Below are 24,121 nucleotides of genomic sequence, written 5' to 3' on the forward strand. Positions count from 1 at the left end.
GTCAACGTTCCTAAAGAATAATCCAAATTATCATGGACGTCCCCACTATGTCTCAACTTGATCCCAATCTAAATCATTAGAGTATAACCAGACGTTTCATCTGATCTAGCAAAATTGACGAGATCACATATACCAACTGCAAAAGTGCCTATGTACAACGGACTTCCATCCTTGAAAGTAGGAATGCCACTACTGTGTTTGACCCTCGTACATTGGCAGCTAGCCAATCAATCTGTCCTATGTTAGAAACATGGCAAATCACTCGATTTGAAAGATTCACCTCCCAAAAAGTAGAGGAACATGGTACGATTGAATCCGCCCCTTGATCATTATCTCAATCATTTGCATCTCATGAGATTATATCTGGATTACTCTCGAGACTTGAAGTTCTTGGTCCAATATACTAGTTTGGATGAGATATGGAATTGGAATGAGATTATCATAGATGATGTTTCATTTATATGGTTACTACCGACATAAATGAAAAACGACGATAACGAACTGCGTTCCATTGATTAGTGTCAATGAAGAACTAATTGGTTACTAAAAGAATTAATTCATGATGAATAAGATGAATGAAGGAGTGCGATATGACGACTTCTGGCGCAAGGCTTCTCTCATACGCCCTGTGATTGTTTGCAGCATTACTAACGTAGTTGTAGTATCTCTTGGATCCTGATATGAAACCTACATGGAGTTTCCAAATGACTTACATGTACTGATTCAAATAGTTCTAGACCACAAGAACACTCTTTCGATTCTGATGAAGCCTCCATTTTACGGATCCAGAACCATCCGGACGGATGTGGTATACCCGTCTAAGTGAATATTTGATCAGTTAATGCCTATGCATGTACAAAATTCAAAATTGCTAGAGTTGAGAAACTCATTTGCAGATGAAGTCAGACTTTAGTATGAATGATCTTAGGCAAACTCGACATCACCTCGACTTGAAGTTTTGAGCTAATTTTGATGGTATTCTGGTCCACCACTAGAACTAGACCCAGAAGGTGTTATGTTCGAGTATACCCTGATCGTCTGTACGTTAGATGCAAATAAGATCTTTACGGAGGATATTAAGCATAAGGTTCGATATTGGAACGTGAGGCAACCATATCTATGTACAATTGGCGTTTGTTGTACTTAGCTCAATGCACTAGATCAAACATCTTATGTGTTGATAATCTTTTGGCATAAAGTAGCAATGGACTTACACGCCACCACCAAATTTGGTGTTAAAGCGTTTTTCCATTACTACGGATTTGGGCTTATCTATTCCTATGCATCTCAGCATAGATCACACCCCATTGATCTTCAAAATGATGTCTATCTTGTGGGATTTGCTGAATCAAACTATCTATCTGACTGCACAAGGTAAGTTCCCGAATGCTTATGTCTTTACCATTAAGGAACACCACAATATCTTGGAGGTCCGTGATATAAACCTTTAGTTGCTAAACCTTTGAACCGTTTCAAGACTCACTGTATCTCATCACGTGAGAGATATGGTCGAGAACTCTTGTTAAGCATATTCAAACTCTTTGCGATTTTCATCTATCGTTGAGTCCCAATAACGATCCATGAAGATTACACCGTATGTATCGACCATATCATGATACATCTAACAAGTCAACCCTAAGCATATTGTGTCTACATCAGCATGAGCATCAGAAGATTAAAGTCACGCAGTTTGATCCCAGACAACCTTGTCAACCTCGACACGACATCACTGTCGATGTCTACCTTCCAGACGCTTGTCCGAGGAATTGGTATGCGTAACTTTCTCACTTACAATCCTTGCAGTTTCATTTGGAAGTTCTATCAAACTCAGGGGGAGTATTCAGAAGTATTCTCACTTGACCTTAATGTACTTTTTTTCCCTATGCTTATGCGCATTTTTTCGACTGGGTTTTTGCTACCTGACTAGGTTTTGACAAGGCACCCATCTTGGGTTGGTCATACCCTTGTGCACGTTCTACTTACGTCCCAAAGACGTATGGTTTTGACTTAATGCAACTTCTCACTTTTCTCCTTTGACTATGGGCTTTTGTCGCACCTTGGGCTTTGCCATAGCAAGTTTTTGTGAGTTTTACCACCCATGCATTCTTCTGTTTGTTTTGAGACTTACATTCACTACTTATGCCGACTAGATGAGACGACTTCATCAACTACTTCTATATTTGCCTGAATATTTGATGCGCCATCTACTTGAGTATTTGCACACTCAAAGGGGAGTGTTGTGACATATGTTCTAATGCATATTGTGATTGTGTAAATTGTAAGTAGAGATAGATTAAGAATCATTTGGGATCTAGAAGATCTTTCCTAATAGACTCTGTATTACTTGAAGATTAAGTTTCTGTCTTCCTTATTACTATAAATAAAGGCTCAAGGAATGGGGAATTAACATATAATTCCTCAAGTCTATTCTCCACTCTTTTTCTCTTCATGCCACACCTCTCAGTTAAATATAGGCCACAACACATAGTACTTTATCAATTTACATATTAAAGTTTAGGACACAATTAAAATAAGGTCTGCTATAGGGCTTATCTATTTTTATTTATTATAAAATTCACACGATTTTTTCCTATATACTTCGAAGCCCAAAACTAGGGCTCGGACGACCACCTCATTTCTCTCTAATATGTCTGAGGGCTCGGACACAGTTCTCTCCAAGATTTGTTTGCCACGCAGATGATCAGAGTCTAGGAATATCTCGCCCCCTTAAAAGCATACCCACACATCATCCCAAACACTGAGGTCACTATTGCAATCATGCGAGCCGCCTCAAGATGCAACTAAAGACCACCAACCAAGAATTATTGTCACTAACTGAGTCAAATGATCGATCAACCACTGCTCCAGCTCAACAATATGATCGAGATTATTTTCTCTGCCATGCCTATAAATAGAGCTAGAGGCCTTCATGCTCAGGACCTTCGTTAAATTCAATCTGTATGATTTATTTTAAAAATAAAAAATCAAAAAAGATCTTTAGTGTTTCTTCAGTCAACCAAAATGTTTTTCAACACAAACCCAAGTGCTTCAACGAAGCCTTCTTCTCTGAGGTGCATGTTTTGTACTAAGTCCAATCCGACACTAGTGGTTTCGATGGACTCCTCTAGCATTGTCTTTCCCTTCATGGCCTAAATCTCACTAGAGTTTTAATACTTTGTTTACTTTTAAAGTAAGTGCCGTATGTATTGACATGACCTACGAGCTGTCCTTCTCCTCTTTGGCTGACATGTGGCGACGAGATAACCTCCTCACAAATCCACTTGTGCCCCTTCTTGGGACGAGGCTGCTGAACGCCTTGCTCGGCCTAGGAGTTGGTAAGATTTCATACCCAAGAGCCCCACATGTCAGCCATTATGTCCCTTTTGTTTCCCGTTTAGTTATCACGTGGCTTGTAGTTGACATCTGAGTAGGCATGCCTCCTCTATTCCCAGGCCTCGTGCCTAAAAGTTGTCAAAGATTACCTCACCTTCCTGTGCTCGGAAAGTACTTGCCGAGGAATGCTCGGCTTGATTGCTGACGAGGGACTCGGAAGCCATAGGCTCCTTGAATCGCTCGGCCTCTCTTTTCCATGCTCTTTGGATTTTGACTTCTTTTGGGTCTGTGCTCCTTTGGGCCTTTCGGGGTCGAAAAAACTCCAGCATCTTTTATTTGTTATAGATTAATGTCATCCCGGAGCTAATTGTTCTGAAGCAGGAATCAATTATTATTAGCAACAGAGGAAGATATGGGAAATTATAAGTTTCTATATGGTCAATTTTTATGGAATTACAATCTTTAGGATTTACTTTTTAACTAGATACTGTTCCATACTAGCTCTGTCTATAATGTCCAATGTTTTGCTTAACCTAGCTATATATACTCACTTCAATTTTTGACACCTAAGAGATAGAGATGCGAAAAGGTGCGGTGCACTTACCTTTTTGTCTCTAATATGGTAAGTACTTTATACAAAAAATGGGCTAATATAGGAAGTACTAGGCGCTCATTAGTTCGAGTTATATGAGAGTTACTTTCTATAAGAATAGTCCAATAATGCAATATTATGTGTAAATTTTTTTCTGACGTAATGTTATTTTATTGTGTTAATTGAAAAGTAACATTATAGTAAACTATTTTAATATATACAAGTTGTTCTCTACATTCTATAGAATAGCTTGAGAGGTAGAAGCTGACCTATTAATCTTGCATTATTGCTGAGAGTTCTAGTAATCCTCAACTCATTTCATTCACGAATCACATCTGTAATTCGAACCTAAGTGTACTTTTTTGTTGGAGGCCTTATATATAATGAGGGGAAAAAACCTAACAAAATTATCTTAGCACGTATATTGGGTCTTTACCATCTTTACCAAGCACGCAGTAGTCGCATGTTTTTCTTGATAAACCGAATGGGGAATTGGTTAATTGGTTTCATTCATATGTAAGAAAGTGTGCTAAAGACTATTAAAATTACACTTCGTAAACTTGAGAATATAAAGCACAACATATAATATATTGTTCTACCAGACTACAACTTATTTGGATTAGGTCTTATTGTAATGAAACCTCACACTTGCTGAATTAATCAATGTTAAGTATCTGTTAGACCGCTTGTCTCAAACTTTGACAATTTACTGGGGAAGGTTGCACTTAAATTTGAGCAAATCATGTGATGTGTCATGTAAAGAAAATAAATACATTAATAAAAACTTAAGTAAAAATACAATCGTCAACGATCACATCATATGGTTTACAAAATTGAGTTGAGAAATGCTAAGGAGACTCTCTTAACGTGGAACTCTCTATAAACTCTCTGCCACCTCACATTTAATGTTAGTCGTAACTGAGAGTCCATAGAGAGTCTCACTTTGATAGAGTCTCCTTAGCATTTCTCTTTGGTCTAAATAGTTGGTCTCTCGCTACGTAGTACTACGGTCTAGTGGTATTCTTCTTTACATATAAGTGAGAGGTCTTAGGTTCAATTTTTGCCAAATGCGAATTTGAACCACATTATTGCTAGTCCATTGTGAGGCTAAGCCTACCCCTCCCAAAATATATTTTTGAGCTAGTTCCCCGGTCCTCCCCGCCCCCCCCCCCCCCCCCCCAAACACAGGATTTAATCCAGGCTTAAACTATTCAGGACACACCAAATTGTTATATTTCAAACTTTTTTTAGTTTTTTTTAACTTATAATCTAACGGTGATTTTATAATCTAATGTCTAAAACAATATAAGAAAATTATTTAAATCAAATTTCACTTAAAATTTTATAAATACCTATTTATTTGTACGATTTTCATTTACTTATCGGAATTTGAATATTTTTATATTAAAATATTCATAAAAATAAATTAGGATAATCTACATAAATTTTATTTTCAAAAAAAGTTACTGAAAAAAAAAGGCTAAAATCATTATTTAAAATCATAAGGGTTTGAGGAGAAAAGTAGTTTCTAGGTTATGACTTAAATTTTTAAGCTTTATCCCCAAGGGTTAGAGAGGGTCTTAGTATAGATAATATCATTTGTTAAAAAAAAAAAAAAATAGTTGGTCTCTCTATACATCCACAAAAAGAAAAGTATTAATACTTCATGGGAATATAGACAACCACGAAAAAAGAAAAGTATGAAATCATTATCTCTTAAAAGTTTTTTTTTTTATAATTTTATTATTATCAAAAGGAGGAGGAAAGCATTCAGAATTATTACAATAATTCAGGAGATTTGAGAGTTTTGAATCCGGGACGGATGAATAAAAACCAAATAACCTATCCATTAGTGTAACAACCCGTCTCCAATTATTATGATTTTTATAATTTTAAAAAGGTGAATTTACAAAAATACCCTTCGAGACAAAGTGTTGACTTTTGTTGATTGCTGTGTCGTGTCACGTAAGTTTCATTTTCTTAGTGTATTCTCGTAGTACTTGTCGCTACGGAGGTGTGAGCGCAAACGGATCATGATTTGTAGTTATAACGAAGGAGATATTAACGAATGAAGTCGAGAGTAAAATTGTAAATTTATGATTTTATGGAATACTCCAAATTTTTGGATTAAAATCTGGGGAGCCACGTGTGTGGCCCAGATTAAAGAGAAGAAAAGTTGGGCGGTGGAGATAGGATATAAAGGAGATAAATGAGGGAGATGGAGGCCAATTAGAAAATGAGAGATAAGAGGATGACCAATTAGAAACAGAGGAAAGAAGGGGAAGGGATAAAAACGAGAAGCACAGAATTAACCCTTGACCCGTGCGACTTGCGACCAGGTCGTGGCCGGAGGGTTTCTACGACGAAATCCATTGTTTTTCCGATGATTTGAGCCAAACCACCACTCCCAAACATCATCTAGCCCTTCCTTCTTCCTTTTCCACCCCAGATTTAGAAGAAAATTGTTGCAAATGGGTGAAGAACCGTCTACGACGGGTCCGTGCGAGAAATCCCAAAATCCTGAAGCTATTCCCACAAATTACCACCATCATTAGACTCCCCATAAGACCTAGAACAAAGCCCAATCAATTGTAGGGGTGGTGAAGCACCGGAGATGGCGAATCAAGAAGCACCCAAACCTAGGGTTCCATCGGGTTTTCATGAAATTAAGGCTTTTGCCGGCCAAATTGGCTTTAGTCATAGGTATGAAAGTTGCTCAACTCATTGAGATCTTCATTCCTATAAAGTTTGAGGATTTTTAGAAATAATTGAATTTTCTGGCAAGTTAGGGCGGCCAACCGCCACCTATGGCGGTGCGTGAGCCGAGACGTCCCCTGACCTTCCGATGCTAAATTTGAATACCTTGATTCCATTGGTGAAGTCCGATTGACGAATTTCTGTCGTTTGAATGTAATTCCATTAAGGTCTGCCACTTGATAGTTATAGCAATTGATGATCCGACCATTGGATCGTCACCAAACTTTGATACATTATAATACGTAATATTTGAGGATATTAGAAACTTACGGATCGGGAATCCGACGTACGGATCTTCCCGAATAGGATATGTAATTATATGTTCTATTGATAAGAATTCTAAGACATGATTTGATAATTGTTCTAGGCACCGATCGTTCGTGATGCCTTGATGTTTGTGCTAGGGAGTTATAGCGTAGACTCCAGGTGATTGGGCTTTTGGTTTTCTATAAATACACACGTATATATGCTTTACATTTTCCCATAAACTGTTTTGAAACGAGCGTATTCTTTTAAATGCCATGTCATGCTTGCATTTCATTTTATTATATGCATTGGTATGTATATGCATACTATTGTATGATGCTGCAGAGGCCAGGTAAGTTTCAGGTGAGTACTGTATAATCTTAGTGGTTGCATTGGTTATGGTTATACGTAGGGGCATGTAGAGCTTATTTTCCTGCACCCCGATGTTAGTGCTCCCGCCTGTGGCCAGGGCATAGTCCTTCACATGATGTTCACCCCTCACACCGCACGCTCACCTTGGATCCAAGTTTGGTGCTCAGCCCTGTCGTACAAACCACAATAGGTGGTTCTGACTCTTGGGTAACCCACGATTATTCGCACAGCCTTCACGTGATCGTAGCACTTGAGCGTACTTATTTACACCCAACCTTATCGTATAGACCACATTAGGTGGTTCCGACTCGTGTGCAGGAATTGGTTAATGAGCTATAGGTTTAGCCGTACAGGTCACGTTAGGTGACTCTGGTTGGCATATCATTTTACATTGATTTATTTCACCTGACTTACTTATTTTATTGCTGAGATACTTTAACATGGCATATACTCGGTTTTCACTACTCTCGAGCATGATTTCTATATACGTATGTATTATTATTTTTTGGAAAATTATACGGGTTTTACGGTGAGGGGTTATAACATTTTCAAAAGGTTTTTATTAAAAACTTTATTTTTAGGCCCACTCACCCTTGTTTTTGCACCCCTCCAGGTTTTAACTACTGAAGGTTCGTATCGACGAGGATTCTTGGCAAATCTTAGTATAGGTGGCTACCTCTGAGAGTATGATCCTTACCCACACTCAGGGACGGATCTACAGAGGGTCCTGGGAGGTCCCAGGACCCCTCGGCCATCCTAAAATGTTGCTAGAAATTTTCCGGAGGACCCCTCGTACTCGAACACGAGGCCTGTGCAGACTGTCTGTGTTGCTGCAGCAGCAGGTTGCAACTGTTGCAGGTTGCAACGGAGAAGAAGAAAACAGGGGAGAAGAAAGAAAACAGGGCATTAAAAAAATTGGTCCAAAACGCAGTGTTTTGGCCCTTTTTTTTTTTTTTTGTTAAACCAATGAAATCAACGTTTGAAATTGGTCCACCAATTACATATTCTTTTTGAAAGTTAGCCCCACATGGGCCATCTTTCCTGTCGTCCCTTTCACTTCTCCTTTCCCCGTTCCTTCCACTGCTTTTCCCCCAAATCCCCCCATCTTTCTTATATTCACCCAAACCCCTAAATTTCTAATCCCACCCAATCCAATATTATAATTACATTACTCCAATATTATACCTCCACTTGTTTCAATTCTCCAAGCCACCACTATTTGGTTCCAAATTCAAGTAAGTTTTTTGGTATTTTAATCTAATCTCAATTAAATTATATTAGATATTGGTGGAGATTTTTAGTCTATTATTGATATGATTGTTGATGTGTTTTATGTTTGTATACTCATTTTATAATTGAAATTTAGATGGAATTTTTGTTTATTGGTTGATTGGTATATGTTTTGTGTTTTTGGTTAAATGTGTAGTTTAGAAATAAGAAATATGGAAAGATTTTTCAAGCCAAAGCCAATAGCACCATCTACTTGTTCGGGTAGTTCGAGCTCAAGACAAAATGAGTGTGACATTGATTTTAATAATCTTGAGAGAGACCCGGGAAAAAGAATTCGAATGAAGGACTATCCTTCTGATAGGAGCATATTTAGGCGACTTACTTAGCTTGTTTTCGTGCATCTTTGTTGTTAATTCATAGTTGTTTTAGTAGATTAAGCCATTTTCGTGTGTTTTTAGGTTCATATGGCTAAAGGAGCAAAAAGATGCATTTTGGAGCATTTTGGAGCAAAATTGGGCTTGGAATGGATAGCATATGATTGGAGCCAAAGTGTTGGACGAATTTGAAGACCTTGTATTCACTTTGGACATAAAACAAAGGGCCTAGCCCATTCTCTCTTAAACCAACCCCAAGGCCATGCATTTCCTTCCAATTCCAAAACCCACAATCACTTCAAAAGCCATGCAAATCCATATTCAACACCCTAAACTACAACCATGCATCATTACACCACCTTCTCCATCTTCATTCCACATGCATTTCAACTCACATGCACTCATCATCATTCAACCTAGTGTCACTCCCATACTTTTCCATTGTATAATTCATCCACATACATCTTTAATCATTCACTCACAAGCTTTAACCAACAAACAAATCATCCAACACATGCACCCATCTTCATTGCCGTGGCTTTCCCCCTTAATTCCAGCTTCACAACCATGCACAACACATGCATTCCCACCCTTACAAGACCCTAATCATTCATCCATACAATCTTGCATAATTCACAAACACATAATCATTCACCCTAGCTTTAATTCACATGCATTCACACACTAACAACAACTTAATGCCGTGTATTCCCTTGCCTTTCCACAACTTTTCCTAGCTAATTTTCACATGCATTCACTTCATCATTACACCACCACTCATTCTTTAAAAATCCACATGCACATTCAATCATTCATTCAAGCCCCCTTGTGCCATGTTTCCCCCTTTTGTTCCCACCCATCACATGCATCATCATCAAACAAACACTCAATGCCGTGGGTTCCCTTTGCTTTCCTTGTGCAATTCCAGTTTTCACATGTGTCCTAGCTGTTTTTCCATCATTCCTCCACACAAATACTTAAACAAACAGCCATATGTTCCCTCCACTACCCCTATAAATACCCTAGCATTCATTCATTCAATTCATATCTCATATTTCCATTCACAACACTTCACACAACACCAATACACATCCATTGCCGCAATTCCCCTTCCATTTTCTGTGCAGTTTTTCTCCTTCATTGCAGCCACTATCCAACCACTTCCCATCCCTCCAAAACACTTCACATAATCCCCAAAGCTCACCTTAGACCTTGTGCTACAACAACGAGGAAGAAAAGAGTGCCTAAACGTTCATACAATTCAAGTTTGAGTTGTTGGAATGTTTAGGTGTTTCTTTGATTTCAAAGTTTAAATTTAATTCTCTTTGTTTTGTACGTATGAGAATGGAAGAGAAGAGTGCCTAAACGTTCGTACAATTCACGTTTGAGTTGTTGGAATGTTTAGGCGTTTCTTTGATTTCAAAGTTATGAGGAACTAAAACCCCTTTAGCTAGGGGGTGATTCAAAATACATGTTTATGCTTGCAATATGAATTGATTACTTTTGGTTGGAATTTTATAAGTTGTGGATTCAATTTGTTTAACCGTTTGAATGAATATGACGCTAGAATATAAGTGAGTTTCACCTAATAGTTACGAACTTATATTCACAAGTAGTGGAGGTTGCTTATAAACAATCGCGTTAAACGAATTCTTGGCATAAGTTTCATGCGTATTCCATAGTAACGAATGCCTCGTCAATGTTTATGATTTCCGTTGAACTTAATGATCTTTGTTGAATGTCTCTATCATGCGTATTCCATAGTTAGGGACTTTGATTAAGAATAAATTGGTTGTAATGCGTATTCCATTCAATCCAACGAATCTAGGGAAATCTGACAGTTAATGTAAGCGGACCTAATTAACTTGGAGCATTGAGTTTCATAACTTATCGAAAGACCAACTGAGAATCAATTTTGTTTTGCAAGTGTAACATGTGTGGAGAAGAACCCCTTGGCTATTCCATCATCCATATTTTTATCACATTCATATTTACATTTTGCCTTTAATTATATTCTGTCTTTTTAATTTAATATCGTCCAACCACAATTTCCCCCCCCTATTTTGTTAAGTCTTAATCATTCCTATTTGTTTTATTTTTGTATCTTTAAGCTTTTGGAGTCATAAACAATTGCAAATTCGTCTAAATCAAGTTCTAGCTTCTATTTGAGTCAATTTGATTGTTTTAGACAATTTGAGTTTTTCAAAGCCTTTCTGAGTCATAGTAGTCTTGTTAAGAGTATTTTAATTTAGTTTTTATGTTTTTAAGCCAATTTAGAAGGTTTTAGCAAGCCCTCCTAATCCCCGGTCTAGAACGATCCCTCACTTATCCATTCTACTACAATTGTCAAACGAGGGTTTAATTTGAGTGTCAAGTAAATCTCGCATCACCTTCTAATATTCAAGATGAGGTCCGCAGAGCATATTTGCAAATGGGACCTTGTAGGCCTACAAAGTATGAGTTCCCATACACTTTGCATGCAAAGAAAAAGCGACGATTTGTTGTTTCGTGGTTTGAAGAATATGATTGGTTGGAGTATAGTATATCTAAAGATGCGGCATTTTGTCTTCATTGTTATCTCTTTAAAATCAACTTTTCACAATTAGGAAGCGATGCCTTCACTGGGGTAGGCTTTAAGAAATGGAAGAATGCAAGAGAATGTTTTGACAAACATGTTGGTCCTATTGGTAGTTTCCACAATAAAGCTAGAAAAGCGGCTAGTTATCTAATGAACCAAAAGACACATATTGAAGCAGTTGTGATCAAACAATCAGAAGAAGAGTGTATGAAATATCGTCTTTGCTTGAATGCATTAATAGATTGCACTAAGTTCTTGTTGCGACAAGGCCTTCCTTTTCGTGGCCGTGATGAAAGTGTCACTTCGAATAATAGGGGGAATTATTTAGAGCTCTTGCAATTCCTTGCAGATCATGATGAGAAAATAAAGGAAGTTGTGTTGGAAAATGCTCCGGGAAATCTCAAGCTAATAGCTCCTTCAATTCAAAAAGATATTGTCAATTCATGTGCCTTCGAAACTATGAAGGCTATTATGAAAGAAGTGAAAGAGAGTAAATTCTTTTCTATAATGGTAGATGAATCACGTGATATTTCAACAAAGGAGCAAATGGCGGTGATTTTGCGTTATGTGGACAACAAAGGTCAAGTAATTGAAAGGTTCGTGGGAGTCCAACATGTTACCCAAACAACTTCAAGTAAACTAAAGGAGTCCATTGATGAGTTCTTGAAACTACATGACTTGAGCTACTCCAACCTACGAGGTCAAGGTTATGATGGTGCGAGTAATATGAGAGGTGAGTTCAATGGCCTTAAAAAAAAAATTTTGGATGAAGAAAGTTGTGCATTTTATGTTCATTGTTTTGCTCATCAACTACAATTAGCTCTTGTTGCCGTAGCAAAGAAAAACTCCGATGTTGCCGCTTTTTTCACATTGACTAATAGTTTGGTAAATGTTGTTGGATGCTCATGTAAGCGTCGTGATGCACTTAGAGAGAAACAACAAGAAAATCTCTTGAAAGCTATTGAAAATGATTGTCTTGAAACGGGGCAAGGGTTAAATCAAGAAACTAGTCTCAAACATGCTGGGGATACACGGTGGAATTCACATTATGGTGCTTTGATTAGTTTGATTACAATGTTCTCATCTGTGGTGGATGTGCTTGACATGATTGTTGAAGATTGCTACAATGATAGTGCTGGTGAAGCAAAAAGGTTATTAAAAGATTTACAATCTTTTGAGTTTGTGTTCCTCCTCTTTTTGATGAAATCCATATTAGGAGTTACAAACGATTTGTCACAAGCATTGCAAAAAAAAGATCAAGAGATTGTGAATGCAATGGCTTTAGTCAAGACATGTAAAGAACAACTACGTTGCATGAGGAATGATGAAAATTTTGATCTTTTGGTTGATAAAGTATCATCTTTTTGTGTTGAACATGAAATTGAGGTGCCTAATATGGATGATTTATATGTCATTCAAGGGAGGTCATTGCGTAAGGCTCCAAGAAAGACCAATCATCATCATTACAAAGTGGAGCTCTTTTTCGAGGTCATTGATTTCCAACTTACAGAATTAGATGATCGCTTCGCTGAAGGTAATACCGAATTGCTTATTTGCTTGGCATGCTTGAGTCCGAATGATTCATTTGTAGCTTTTGATAAAGAGAAGCTTGTTCGCCTTGCTCATATGTATCCTAAAGATTTCACGGATCGAGATAGATCGGCACTTCAAGATCAACTTGATATTTACATTCATTTTGTGCGTTCTGATAATGATTTTTCTCAATTGCGGGGAATTAATGAGCTTGCTAAGAAAATGGTGGAGAAAGGGTTGCATCGAACATTTGCATATGTATATTTGCTTGTTCAGTTGGCTTTGGTTTTACCGGTTGCAACTGCTTCAGTGGAGAGGGCATTTTCCGCTATGAATATCATTAAGGGTCCACTTCGCAACAAAATGGGAGATCAATGGTTGAGTGACAGCTTAGTTGTTTACATTGAGAAAGATGTTTTTTCATGTATTGGTAATGAAGCTATCATGGAACATTTTCAGACCATGAAACCTCGTCGTGGACGCTTGAATTAGGATTTTATAGCTTGTAATATTGTTATGCAAATGATTTTTGAATAAAATGTATTATATTTAACTTTTCAATGTTATTTTTGTCTATAAATTTTTTAACCTTTACTATTGGGACCCCCCGAGTTTAAAATCCTGGATCCGCCACTACCCACACTACTGTACTTTACTTATGCTCTGACATTGCATGTGAAATGGGTTCATCCTCTCTCATAGCACACTCTTGTCTTTAGGTACTTTTAGGTTTAAATTTATTCACATTTTCCACATCATTATACTTTATGGCTTCGTCACCTTCCAGGTGTCGGCCAGCACAGCTCGATTCGGAGTTCTAGTGAACATTCTGGGTCGGGATGTGTCAATTAGGATATTTAACCACATGCATTATCTCTTACAAGTTTGAATACCACCTTGTGAAAAATGGTTTATAGATTACGAAATCCTCGTGAAAGTTGGATATATGAGGGAAATTGAAAGGGAGGAGGATTCTCTCCTCTCCTAATCTCTCTCCTCTTCCTCTCATCCTATTTAAACAAGTACGATTAAACCACGTCAACATTTTGTATTGATTTTTTTATGGAGAGAAAAACAAAAAGAAAACGGTGAAAGGAGGGGAGGGAGAGAATCCTACTCCAATTGGAAGGCAGTGCAGCCAAAAGAGGTAACAATCACTTCATGATCGAAGAAAGTTATCGATCCCTCTCTGCCTAAATTTTCTATGGCTGTTAATATCAGCGCTGGATGTGTCCCAAATTGACCATTAATCATTGCTAGATATAGCAATCACTATGAACGTATACCTGTAGCCTGTAAGCCTACCATTGGTCCTCGAATACTTTGGCGCCTACCAGTGGTCCTCGAATACTTTGGCGCCTACACATGTGAACAGCTCACATAAAGTTGAGACGTCCATATGCTCAAAATTTGGTCCCCTTTATTAATTGGCCTAAAAACTTGTTTAAGCAAAGAGATTTCTTAGCACCTACGAATATCTTCAAGTGGGCATTTACAAGTAAGTTGCTTCTCTTACAATGTCTAGTAAGAGTAGAGCTCCCACCATCACAACCAAAAATATCCTCCCTAATATAACGATAGTAGGGGACCGACCACTCCAAATACTATCTCTCTTTTTATGGTGAACATACTATATCTCTATTATCCAAGTACTTACGAATGCATGTGTATCGATCACATGTATTTTGAGTTCACCCACATCCGATCGACAGCAAAGAGGGCAGAGTATGCGATTTCATTCTTACCTAAAGAAATCTAGTGCTTATGGATTATTGGTTTTGCACATTCGCTGTTTCCATCAACAACTAAACAGAAATAAATAAAAAGTTTTTTTGTTCATATTAATAAAAGATGTCTTTCTTTCCCACCAACACGTTGGGCATGCGACTTTGATTGCTTATTACTGTCACTTGCTAGTGCAATGCGTACACCACTTGTATTTGTTGCTTAAATCCCATTTGTGGGGTTAAAGCTTTGATGCACCCAACAAACACATCATTGGAAGCAACTAAAGTATCTCATCAAGCGTCATGTGCGATTATTAGCAGTGCTCCCCACTTATTATGTAACCCTACTTAGAGACCAATTAAGATGCACCAGCATCTACTTACTCTCTCAGGTGAGATTTAATTCATTTTAGTTCTTTTTATCAATTTGCACTCATGGATTATAGGTAAAAGTTAATACACTCATTTTCTTATTAAAACGAATCCAAGAAAATAGAAGTACTTGTGTGTTTAAATTTGGTAATAAATGCCCACTTCATCTATCGAAACCAAACCTACATTGACAGAGTATAAATTACTTAAAAAGTAACTGACAAGGACGCGGCACTTTTTTGGGATATCAGTCTTTTGCACTTCTTAGCATCTGCTATTTTGGCGCAAATCTTTTTGGTTCTTAAAAAGAAATAGTTCGAAAAGGTTCAATTGTCGGAAATGAATTTCTAAATCTTCAGGTGAACCGTTACCATACAAATATGTAGTAACCATTACCATAAACAGACTGTATTCCATATGTCTTTTTTGCAATTGTTTAACGAAATGTGTTCTCATACAATACTCTTAAGAAGAACAACGTATCTGTGTTGTGTGTGCACTTGTATACTGTTAATTACGTAGAATATTTGTTACGAGTACTTGCTTTCTCTATGGCTTTTGGTTTGTACGGTTGTACTCATGTGGGTGATTATTTACATGCATGAAGGTGTTTTTATTTTTTCATACCGATGGCTTTTAGGCATAATTGTGGGAAAGAAAATGTATTATCATGTATCTACGACTTTCTTTTTTCTCATGGTCATTACGTGAAAGTTATCAATGAAATGATTTCTTCATGGTTTTTTCTTGTATCCATTTCAATGCAGTCTAATTTCATCCAATTTGTTTTTATTTCTTTTTTTGGTTTTTCATCGAAAATTATAACGGCAGAATGAAAATTTTCAGTCCAACTTAGCACTCCTAAACCCTTTTTACAATAAATTATATCTACATTAAGGGGTGGGGAAGCGAGTTAAACCTCAAATAGGTTAGCTATAAAAATTTGATTCAAATTCACTTTCAGCATAGAGTTTGGAGTGTGTTCAATGGCTATTTGTCATGGGTGCTGCTTTCTGTCTAGGGTCACAAGATGGCTCGAGAGAAAGAGAGAAGGCGTGTCATTGTTGGAGGCTTCCAACAAACAATGTTCGTGCTTGAATGTGTGTGAAAGTTGTGCGTAAATATGACTTCTTAACCAAATTATTATGAACCAAGTGGGATGCAGGTTCATTTAGGTTTTTTTTTTTTTGGGTCCCGAGTGAACAAGGACTTAAAATTCCATGTAACTTCATGTATGCTTGCTTAAAAAAGTAAATGAAAGGAAAATAGAAACTAAAACGAAAAACAAATTGTAATCATTTCATGATGGAGTCAAGATTACAAACATTTACAACAGTGAAATCTAAGACGATGGGCCGACCTACATGACTTGAAATGTAAACTATCCAGAAATGTAAAGAAAGCAATAAAACTCTAGTAAGATTCAAATCATGAATGACAAGATAATCCTAGAGGATCCACCGAGATAACTGCTATGGGATTAGACTTAGTACAAAACGTACGCCTATGAGAGGCAATTGGGGTGGTTAGAATTGCACACATAAACCAAATCATTACGGGGTGGCAGAGTTGTAAAATTTTTAGATCTGAGAGATCGTAGGTAGTGTTTGCTTTAAGGGAAAACTTTGAGATTGTAGCTAAATAGCTAAGAGAGTTTTGCTGAAGAGCAATTGGGTTTGTGTTGAAGAGCAGTTGGGTTGATTGAAGAATCACTCAAGGTTTTGTTGAATCGTAGAGATTGAATATGACGAAGGTCTTGAGTTTGAAGGTCTATGGCTCTATTTATAGGCAGTGGAGAATAGGCAACCTCAGTCATATCGTTGAGATGAAGTAGGGGTAGATCGATCATTTGGTGATTATAGTGACTGTCATTGTTGGTAGGTGGCCTTTTAGGTATGTCTTGTGGTGGTTCACACAATCATAGTAGTGAGATATTAGCATGTCAGATGATGCGTACCTAGGCATTTAAGGGGAAGAGGTATTCCTGGATTTGATCATCTACGTGGCCTGAACCCTCGGACATGTTAAGATATGAAGTGAGGTGGTCCTCTGAGCTCTCAGATAGGATTTCAAATTGGACTCTAAAGTCGGTGGGCCCAAACAATTTTCTCGTATGTATTTTGCTCTTATTACTATTGTTATTAAAATATTTTTGGGGAAGACTTGTATGTGCACTGTGTGATCCATTCTTATCCCAGTTGGCCACTGCCACCACTTGGTCGCACACCAGCTATGCGTCTTGTCAAGAAGATCGAACATTGTGGTGGTGAGACAAGCGAATGAGGTTTGTCACGGCTCCGACTAGCATTGGAATTTGACTCCTTTCTGATATATTACAAACTTAATATTTTTTGGTAAACTGCAAGGTATCAAACTCCTCGACTCAATCCCTTCTTCGGCAAACTTATGTGTAGAGCTGTCTAACTGAAATGGCATAGCGTGAACATTGACTGAAAATTTAGTACACATTGATGAAGTGTGAGCTAACAGTAATTGATGAGTTGATATTATACAAAATATTTTACCTTGTTCTCAGTTATAATTCATTGGTTATTTTGTGAGAATTTTGATACTTTGTTATATATGTTTAACGAAGGACTTTCAACTTCCTCATGAGAAAAAAGTGATCAAATGGTGGAATTTTTTAGTGATTCTAATTGGAGGATGTTCGTGAGTCGCTTAGCTTGATTGTATCAAAATTTTAGATTTTTCCACGTAGCGGTTATTTTCTGGCACTAAAAATAAAGGAGCAGCACCCAGTGCTGTCAATGTAATGTTTTGGGCTTAATTGCGAATTTTGGAGCCTAAGATGGCCTATTTTGGATTCGGCCCCTTCTGGAGATGTGTTCAGATTGTTCTAATTTTTAAAACAAGTTATCATGTCACTTAGTACTACGGTCTAATGGTACTCCTTTGCACTTATAAGTGGGAGGTCTTAGATTCGATTCTCGCCAAAGGCGAATTTGAACCACGTTATTGGTAACTCATTGTGAGGCTTAGCTTACTCTCTCCCCCCACCCTTAGTGTAAATGATATTATTTGTTCAAAAGACCCAAAAAAAAAAAAAGAAGAATAAGAAGAAAAGAAAAGAAAAGAAAAAAAGGCTATCATGGGTTGGATTTGGAGGAGATTTAGGTCTAAAACGTGGCAGATTTCTCCACGTTTGACTAGGAGATTGTTTCCTAGTTTATCTTAATTTATTTTCTAGTTTTATTTTAAGACCTTTTCTAGGTAGGGTTTTATTTTGTAATAGTATAAATAAGGCTATTTAGACATTAGGATTTAGAGGAGGAGACACACTACTTTGGATTGACAATTGAAGTTTATTTACAAGGTGTTTTCTTTCCATGTTCTTAATAATATTTTGTTTTATGATTGTTTATAATTAATTTATTTTGCCAGGGCGAGGTCACGAGCCTTAGCAAGAATATCTAGTTTATTTTCAATTTACTTATCATATTATGCATGCATGTTTTGAATTATTAATCTCTGTGTTTAAACTATCTAAGTGTCGTAGTCATTCGCGACCATTAAGATATTTAGAAAAGTAATTTGATGCAATTTTGATCGGAATATTCCCTGAAATTGACGCTAGCTTATGATGGTTAATAATTGTAATTTCACTTAGGATGAACACCACGTCTTAAAGGTTGCATGGTTTTTCAAAGGGTTTTAACAAAACTTAATGAGTCTTTTATGTTCATATTTGATCCGAACACTCGGATGGGTTGCATGTTAGATATACGTTCTATATTGGAGGTTCCAAGTAGGACATATATTAGGAAAACCTAACCTTAAAAATATGCATGAGTAATTCATAAGTAATTGGAAGAACTATGTAGAATTATTAAGGTGATGGCGGAACCCTAGTGTCTCTTTATTGATTTTCTTTAAATTATTTTCTAGTTGATTTCTTAATTTGTTTTTTTTATTAAATTCGTTTTTATTATTTTAAGTCACAAAATCAACATTTTCCAAAACTTGCTTTCAAGTAATTAATTAAGAATTAGTTTAAATACAAATTATTCATTCAATTCGATCCATGTGGAAATGACCTTGCTTGAGATGTTCATACTACAACTACCTTGTACTCTTGCAAGTATTTTAAAATGTTTTTATCCCTATTTTTGCAAGTGATAAAAATCCTCATGTTTGTTGAATGCGCATGTGCTATTGCTTTGGATGTGTCCACTCCTCGCTTCGCGATTTTTTTTTTCTTGTTCTCCTACAAACGGAAACTAATGCTGATACAATTGACTCTTCCTTTTACTCATAGAGGGGGAATTTAATGAAAAATGCTCACAATGTTTGGAATCTTATTAACTCACAACACTAAAGGTCTATCCAGCAGCTCTTCAGACGCCGTGACGAAGAGTAACAAAATGGATGTCAATTGCAGATCATTCCATTACAATGATGAACTTCCTAAGGCAAAAACCCTCGTTGTAAGTAACAGTTTTTCATGTTTTTTAAGAAAGTTGAGATTTTACCACAAAATTAATTGATAATATGGGGAGTAGCCTAGTTATTTATAAGTAAATGCAATACCCATTCTTTTTCCAATATAAGATTGATACTCTCAACACACTTTCTCATGTGGGATAAATTTTTAAGCTTAGCACGTTGATAACACAAATGGGGTGACGTTGAGCATGTGTGGGCATTGGGCTTCACATGTAGGACATCATGCTCTGGTACCACAGACAAAGTTGATGTTTCACCATAAAACTAATAGGCAATATGAGAAGTAGCCCTATTACTTATAAACACATACAATGTCATTTCTTTTCTCAATATGTTTGATATTCTCAACAATTTTTTAATATAAATGGTATTCTATACGAATTAATATACACTAAGGGGTGAGAGTAAGATTTGAATCTGGAACGCAGTGAATTAAAGAGAAAAACCCTTACCATTGGAGTAATCCACCACTTGCAACAGGTTTTCATGTTAGATCACTTTTAAACCTGCTTCTGAAAATGGGTTTTTAAGACTCCTTGCAAAAGTTGGATACATGATGGAAAGTGAATGGATTTCCGGCCAAGTTGGATACATTAGTTATAAAAATGCCCTTATTGCTGTCATATTGCAGAATTAATAGACGTCTCATATTCAATCGAAACAATTTGGACGTCATCAGAAAAGGGACCCAAATTGAACTAAGATTACAGTACATAGATAGTGATGACTAAGAGAAATGTTTATGCGTATTGATGTCACCAACCTAAGTAAGTTTTATATAACCATTCTTTATCATCCACTCAAGACTCCAGTAGTTATTGACGTTCTTAAGAGTCCAATAAGCCCACCCAAATGTTGCTCTCCCCCAAACTTCTAATTGAGCATTGGCAAATCTTTGGTAATCCGCCTTTGTTGCCTCTTTAACATTCCACTCAGCCACCCATTCACCTACAAATAATCAACAAATGGTATTTAGGTCGAGAGTAATGATTTCACACTCCCGATTTTTTTATTTAAATAAATCTGAACTTTTATGTGTCAGAAACAAAACAGGGAGTTGATCGCGTACCAACAAAAATGAGAGGGCCGTTCGATGTGGTGACATAATTCAATTGCTGGGACCGATTGGTGTAGATGAAGTCTATGTTTTGTTGGACAGTCATGTTGTCGAAGGTGCTCACAAAGAGGTTATAGTAATGGACATCGATCACAGAACGCTTGAAGTCCTTGGCAAGGGGGAAAAGCTCCCTAGGCTCCATTGGTCCTAGCCTGTTTGACAACACCACGTATGCTGTGGAGGAATGCTTTCGAACAGCAGCATAACCAGCCTTGTAGAAATTGGTCACGTTCTGTAGGGACGCTCCTGGTGACAAGGGTTCGTTGATGAGCTCAACTGCATATAGGTTTGGGCTCTTAGCATACCTACAATAGTACACCACCACCAAATTTAGGGATTTAAAATTTTAATGAATAGAACATAGAATTTTTGGGCACCTAACATACCTAAGCATGTGCCATCAAATTTGGATTTAACAATTAAGAAGAACCCTAGAATTAACAGGGTGATGTTTTGAGTAATTTCTGGCAAGATTTAAGTTGCTATACAAGTAGTTATATTTCTAGACTCTAAATTCGAGTTATACATTTAAGCAAGAATTAACTTGATTAGTGCTCACAGGACAACATATACCCCGATAAGGATCAAGATCCTCTCCTGATCTTTGTATGGGGATCTTCATGACCAAGAAGTATGGGCCATTGAATGAAAATTCAACGGCTACAAACAGGGGGTCCCTTTAAAGTTATAATAATTATAGTCGTTGGATTTTCATCCAACGGCCCACACTTCTTGGTCATGAGGATCCCCATACAAAGATCAGGAGAGGATCCTGATCCCCTCAATAATCCGGCAAGAGCAGTTTTTTCATGATACTTGGAGTACTGATTACTGATTGTATAGTAATCTGGCAAATCTATTACTGATTGTACAGAAAATGGTCATTAATTAAGGACACTACATGTAAAAAGTCATTCTCTTTTGACGGCATGTTATTATTATATTGTACAAGCGTTATAAATCGGACCATTATCATCATCTAACGATCATTTCTAAAAATATTTATTCGATTTGGAGAATGTTTTAGTAATCCTCATTATGTTATGAGCTATCAATTTTTTCGACACATATGGTTTGCTATACAGTTTCCATATCGAATGATTTTTTCTTTAGGGATGATCTTTAGATGAAGATAATGATAATTAACAATTTTGATTCTGACGTCATATCGTCATGTAAAGAGAAATGATTTCTTACATGTAAGGAGTCAAGTGTTACTCTTAATAATTAAGATTGTACAAATAATTTGATTCTACCGCTTAATTTTCCAATTAAAGTAGGAGTAGCTTATGATGTCTCTATTTTTGGCTTCAAGTGTATATATTTATTTACCTGGAGGTTAAGAAATCAATGACATGAACAGTCTGTTGTATGTTCTCATCTGTTTGTCCCCATTCCTGAGAGCCATCTCTGGAAGCACTGTGTTCATAACCATTTTGAGAGCCTGGTGCTGCATGGAGATCAATTATTACCTTTAATCCATATTTCCTGCCAAAATACAAACATGTTTGTATTATAAAAAGATTTCTTAAAAACAAAACCAATAAAGTCAGCTATAGTTTTGGTTTATGATTTTTCTCAAACTTTGGAAGTGGTTCATCATAGTGGTACTGGTCCAAAAAAATGTTATATATCAACATGTTTTAAGTTGGATTTTGGGTTGGACTAAAAACTCAACCACTTCTTAGTTTTTGTTTTATTGCAATTGCCCTCGACTTATTCAGCTAAAAAGGCCTGGGACCACACATTTATTTTTAACTCGTTTCTAAAAGTGAAAGTAGTGGAGGCAAATGTGTTAACGTATAAGACGCAGACTAATAAAAGTGAATACATACTGTGCCCACAGGAAGGCTTTGTCTAGTGCATGTAATGAACCTCCAACATAAGGGTGTGGAGGAGTGGGATCACTTGCAATCCACCAACCAACTGGTATTCTCACAGCGTTTAACCCATTTGTTGATATGAAGTGGAAGTCATCCTCAACTATGAATGTATTCCAATGTTCCTGATGAATGCCACATTTCAAGCAATGAATCTTGTCAGATATATGTGAATTATATCCATTAAACATGCACCACTAGTGAGGTAACATGTTTCTTGCCAAATTGTCTTTACGTTGCCAAACTGTAAATCTTGATCACTGATTATGTTAATTCTTGAAAATGTGACCGAGATTTACAGTTTGACAAAATAAACAGGTCTGGCAACAAAGGTCTTGCTAAAGTTTTGTGCTGTTAAAATCTCTTACCCACATAACTTGTGGAGCCATTTTTGGACCATAACCATTGGTTACTTGAAACTCTCCTTCCAATTTTCCAGAAAATGTTATCACTAAAACAGATGGATCATTGTTTCCCCATTCAGTACTCCTCGCATAATCAGCTGTCACCAGCACCTCTGATCTTGCCTGCAGCACACATACAGATTAACAATCAAACCATCATAATTTATCTCAACAATTAAGACAAGAATAGGAACATTAATCATCACCTGCAAGAAGAATCCATTCGGTGCTTTGATTCGAACCCGGCGCAAATCATCAGGTTTTCTTATGATTTCAAACGTCTCCGAACTACCCGGTATTTTCGAAACAGCTACCACCTGAGTTCCATTGACATTGACATCAAGCCCCACAAAATCTTTGTTGAAGACCCTGAAATTAAACGTGGTTTCGTTGATCCTCCACAACTGCAACAAATTAAGAAGCACCATGTAAATGTTAATGAAAACAATTTACATTATTATATATCGAAAAATGTAAATCAAATTTACTTTAAATGTTTCCCAGCCTGAAGCTGACGTTCTGTTTGCAACTATGATGCTTCCTCCCCCCAACTCAGCCGCAAGATATTTCCCAGTTGTGACAGATTTAAACTGAAGTCCAGTTCCATCCTACAACAATTAAAATGAAAAATATGTAACTAAAGTTGAAAAGCTAAGATATATCATATGAAAGATAAGAATTAAATTACCAACATATCAATGAAGTAAATTAATTTACCAAGAAATCCTTGTTGGGAATGCCATCGAAAAGAGAAGGTTTAATCCAGCCTTCTGTAACCAGCCACCCTCCAAGATTAACTGCTTTCACTCGACCGGAATTCTGAGGCATTCTCCCAGAAGAAATGGACAGCATACAAAAAAGGAGCACTATGCTTAGGAGCCATGCCCTGGAGTTGAAAGCCATTCGTTTATGCTTTGCTTTGTATTGTTGTTGCATCCATGCTGTCCGTATATAAAGAAAAGATTGGGGAGTCGGGATATGCAGAGGGAGCCAATGCCAAGAAACTTTGACCAGTGTGTTGGAGTTAGAAAATTCTTTTTTTATATGATTGTTACAACTCAAGAATCTTAGGAAGTATTTGATACATTTAATCTTGTAAAAGGTGCTATATTTTATGTATTCCAATGCCGCATTTTTTGGAT

General features: G+C 36.9%; 2 protein-coding genes across 2 annotated transcripts; one reads left to right on the forward strand and one right to left on the reverse strand.

Annotated features, from left to right (window-relative positions):
• The first annotated feature begins 1,204 nt into the window (after nt 1-1,204).
• Nucleotides 1,205-13,507, forward strand: LOC137717125 (uncharacterized). The gene is made up of 4 exons (XM_068456429.1): nt 1,205-1,374; nt 1,660-1,769; nt 11,511-12,215; nt 12,318-13,507. The coding sequence occupies exons 1-4, from the start codon at nt 1,205-1,207 to the stop codon at nt 13,505-13,507; spliced, it is 2,175 nt and encodes a 724-aa protein (XP_068312530.1).
• Nucleotides 13,508-20,146: 6,639 nt separating this feature from the next.
• On the reverse strand, nt 20,147-23,959 carry LOC137718678 (probable glucan 1,3-beta-glucosidase A). The gene is made up of 8 exons (XM_068458227.1): nt 23,697-23,959; nt 23,468-23,587; nt 23,186-23,383; nt 22,944-23,102; nt 22,531-22,700; nt 22,028-22,183; nt 20,648-21,000; nt 20,147-20,526 (listed from the first exon to the last, which is right to left on the reverse strand). Exons 1-8 carry the CDS (start codon nt 23,913-23,915, stop codon nt 20,342-20,344), a joined length of 1,560 nt encoding a protein of 519 aa, XP_068314328.1. The 5' UTR covers nt 23,916-23,959; the 3' UTR covers nt 20,147-20,341.
• Nucleotides 23,960-24,121: the final 162 nt, after the last annotated feature.

Source organism: Pyrus communis, chromosome 15 (assembly GCF_963583255.1).
Source record: "Pyrus communis chromosome 15, drPyrComm1.1, whole genome shotgun sequence".
Lineage (NCBI taxonomy): Eukaryota > Viridiplantae > Streptophyta > Magnoliopsida > Rosales > Rosaceae > Pyrus > Pyrus communis.

Coding starts and splice junctions, on each gene's coding strand:
- LOC137717125 (XM_068456429.1), top strand. CDS start 1,205: ATGGACTTACACGCCACCACCAAATTTGGTGTTAAAGCGTTTTTCCAT. Junction 1,770..11,510: donor GACGCTTGTCCGAGGAATTG/GTATGCGTAACT, acceptor TTTCACAATTAG/GAAGCGATGCCTTCACTGGG. Junction 12,216..12,317: donor TGGTGCGAGTAATATGAGAG/GTGAGTTCAATG, acceptor TTGTTGCCGTAG/CAAAGAAAAACTCCGATGTT.
- LOC137718678 (XM_068458227.1), bottom strand. CDS start 23,915: ATGCAACAACAATACAAAGCAAAGCATAAACGAATGGCTTTCAACTCC. Junction 22,701..22,943: donor TGGCTCCACAAGTTATGTGG/GTAAGAGATTTT, acceptor GGCATTCATCAG/GAACATTGGAATACATTCAT. Junction 21,001..22,027: donor ATTGATTTCTTAACCTCCAG/GTAAATAAATAT, acceptor GTACTATTGTAG/GTATGCTAAGAGCCCAAACC.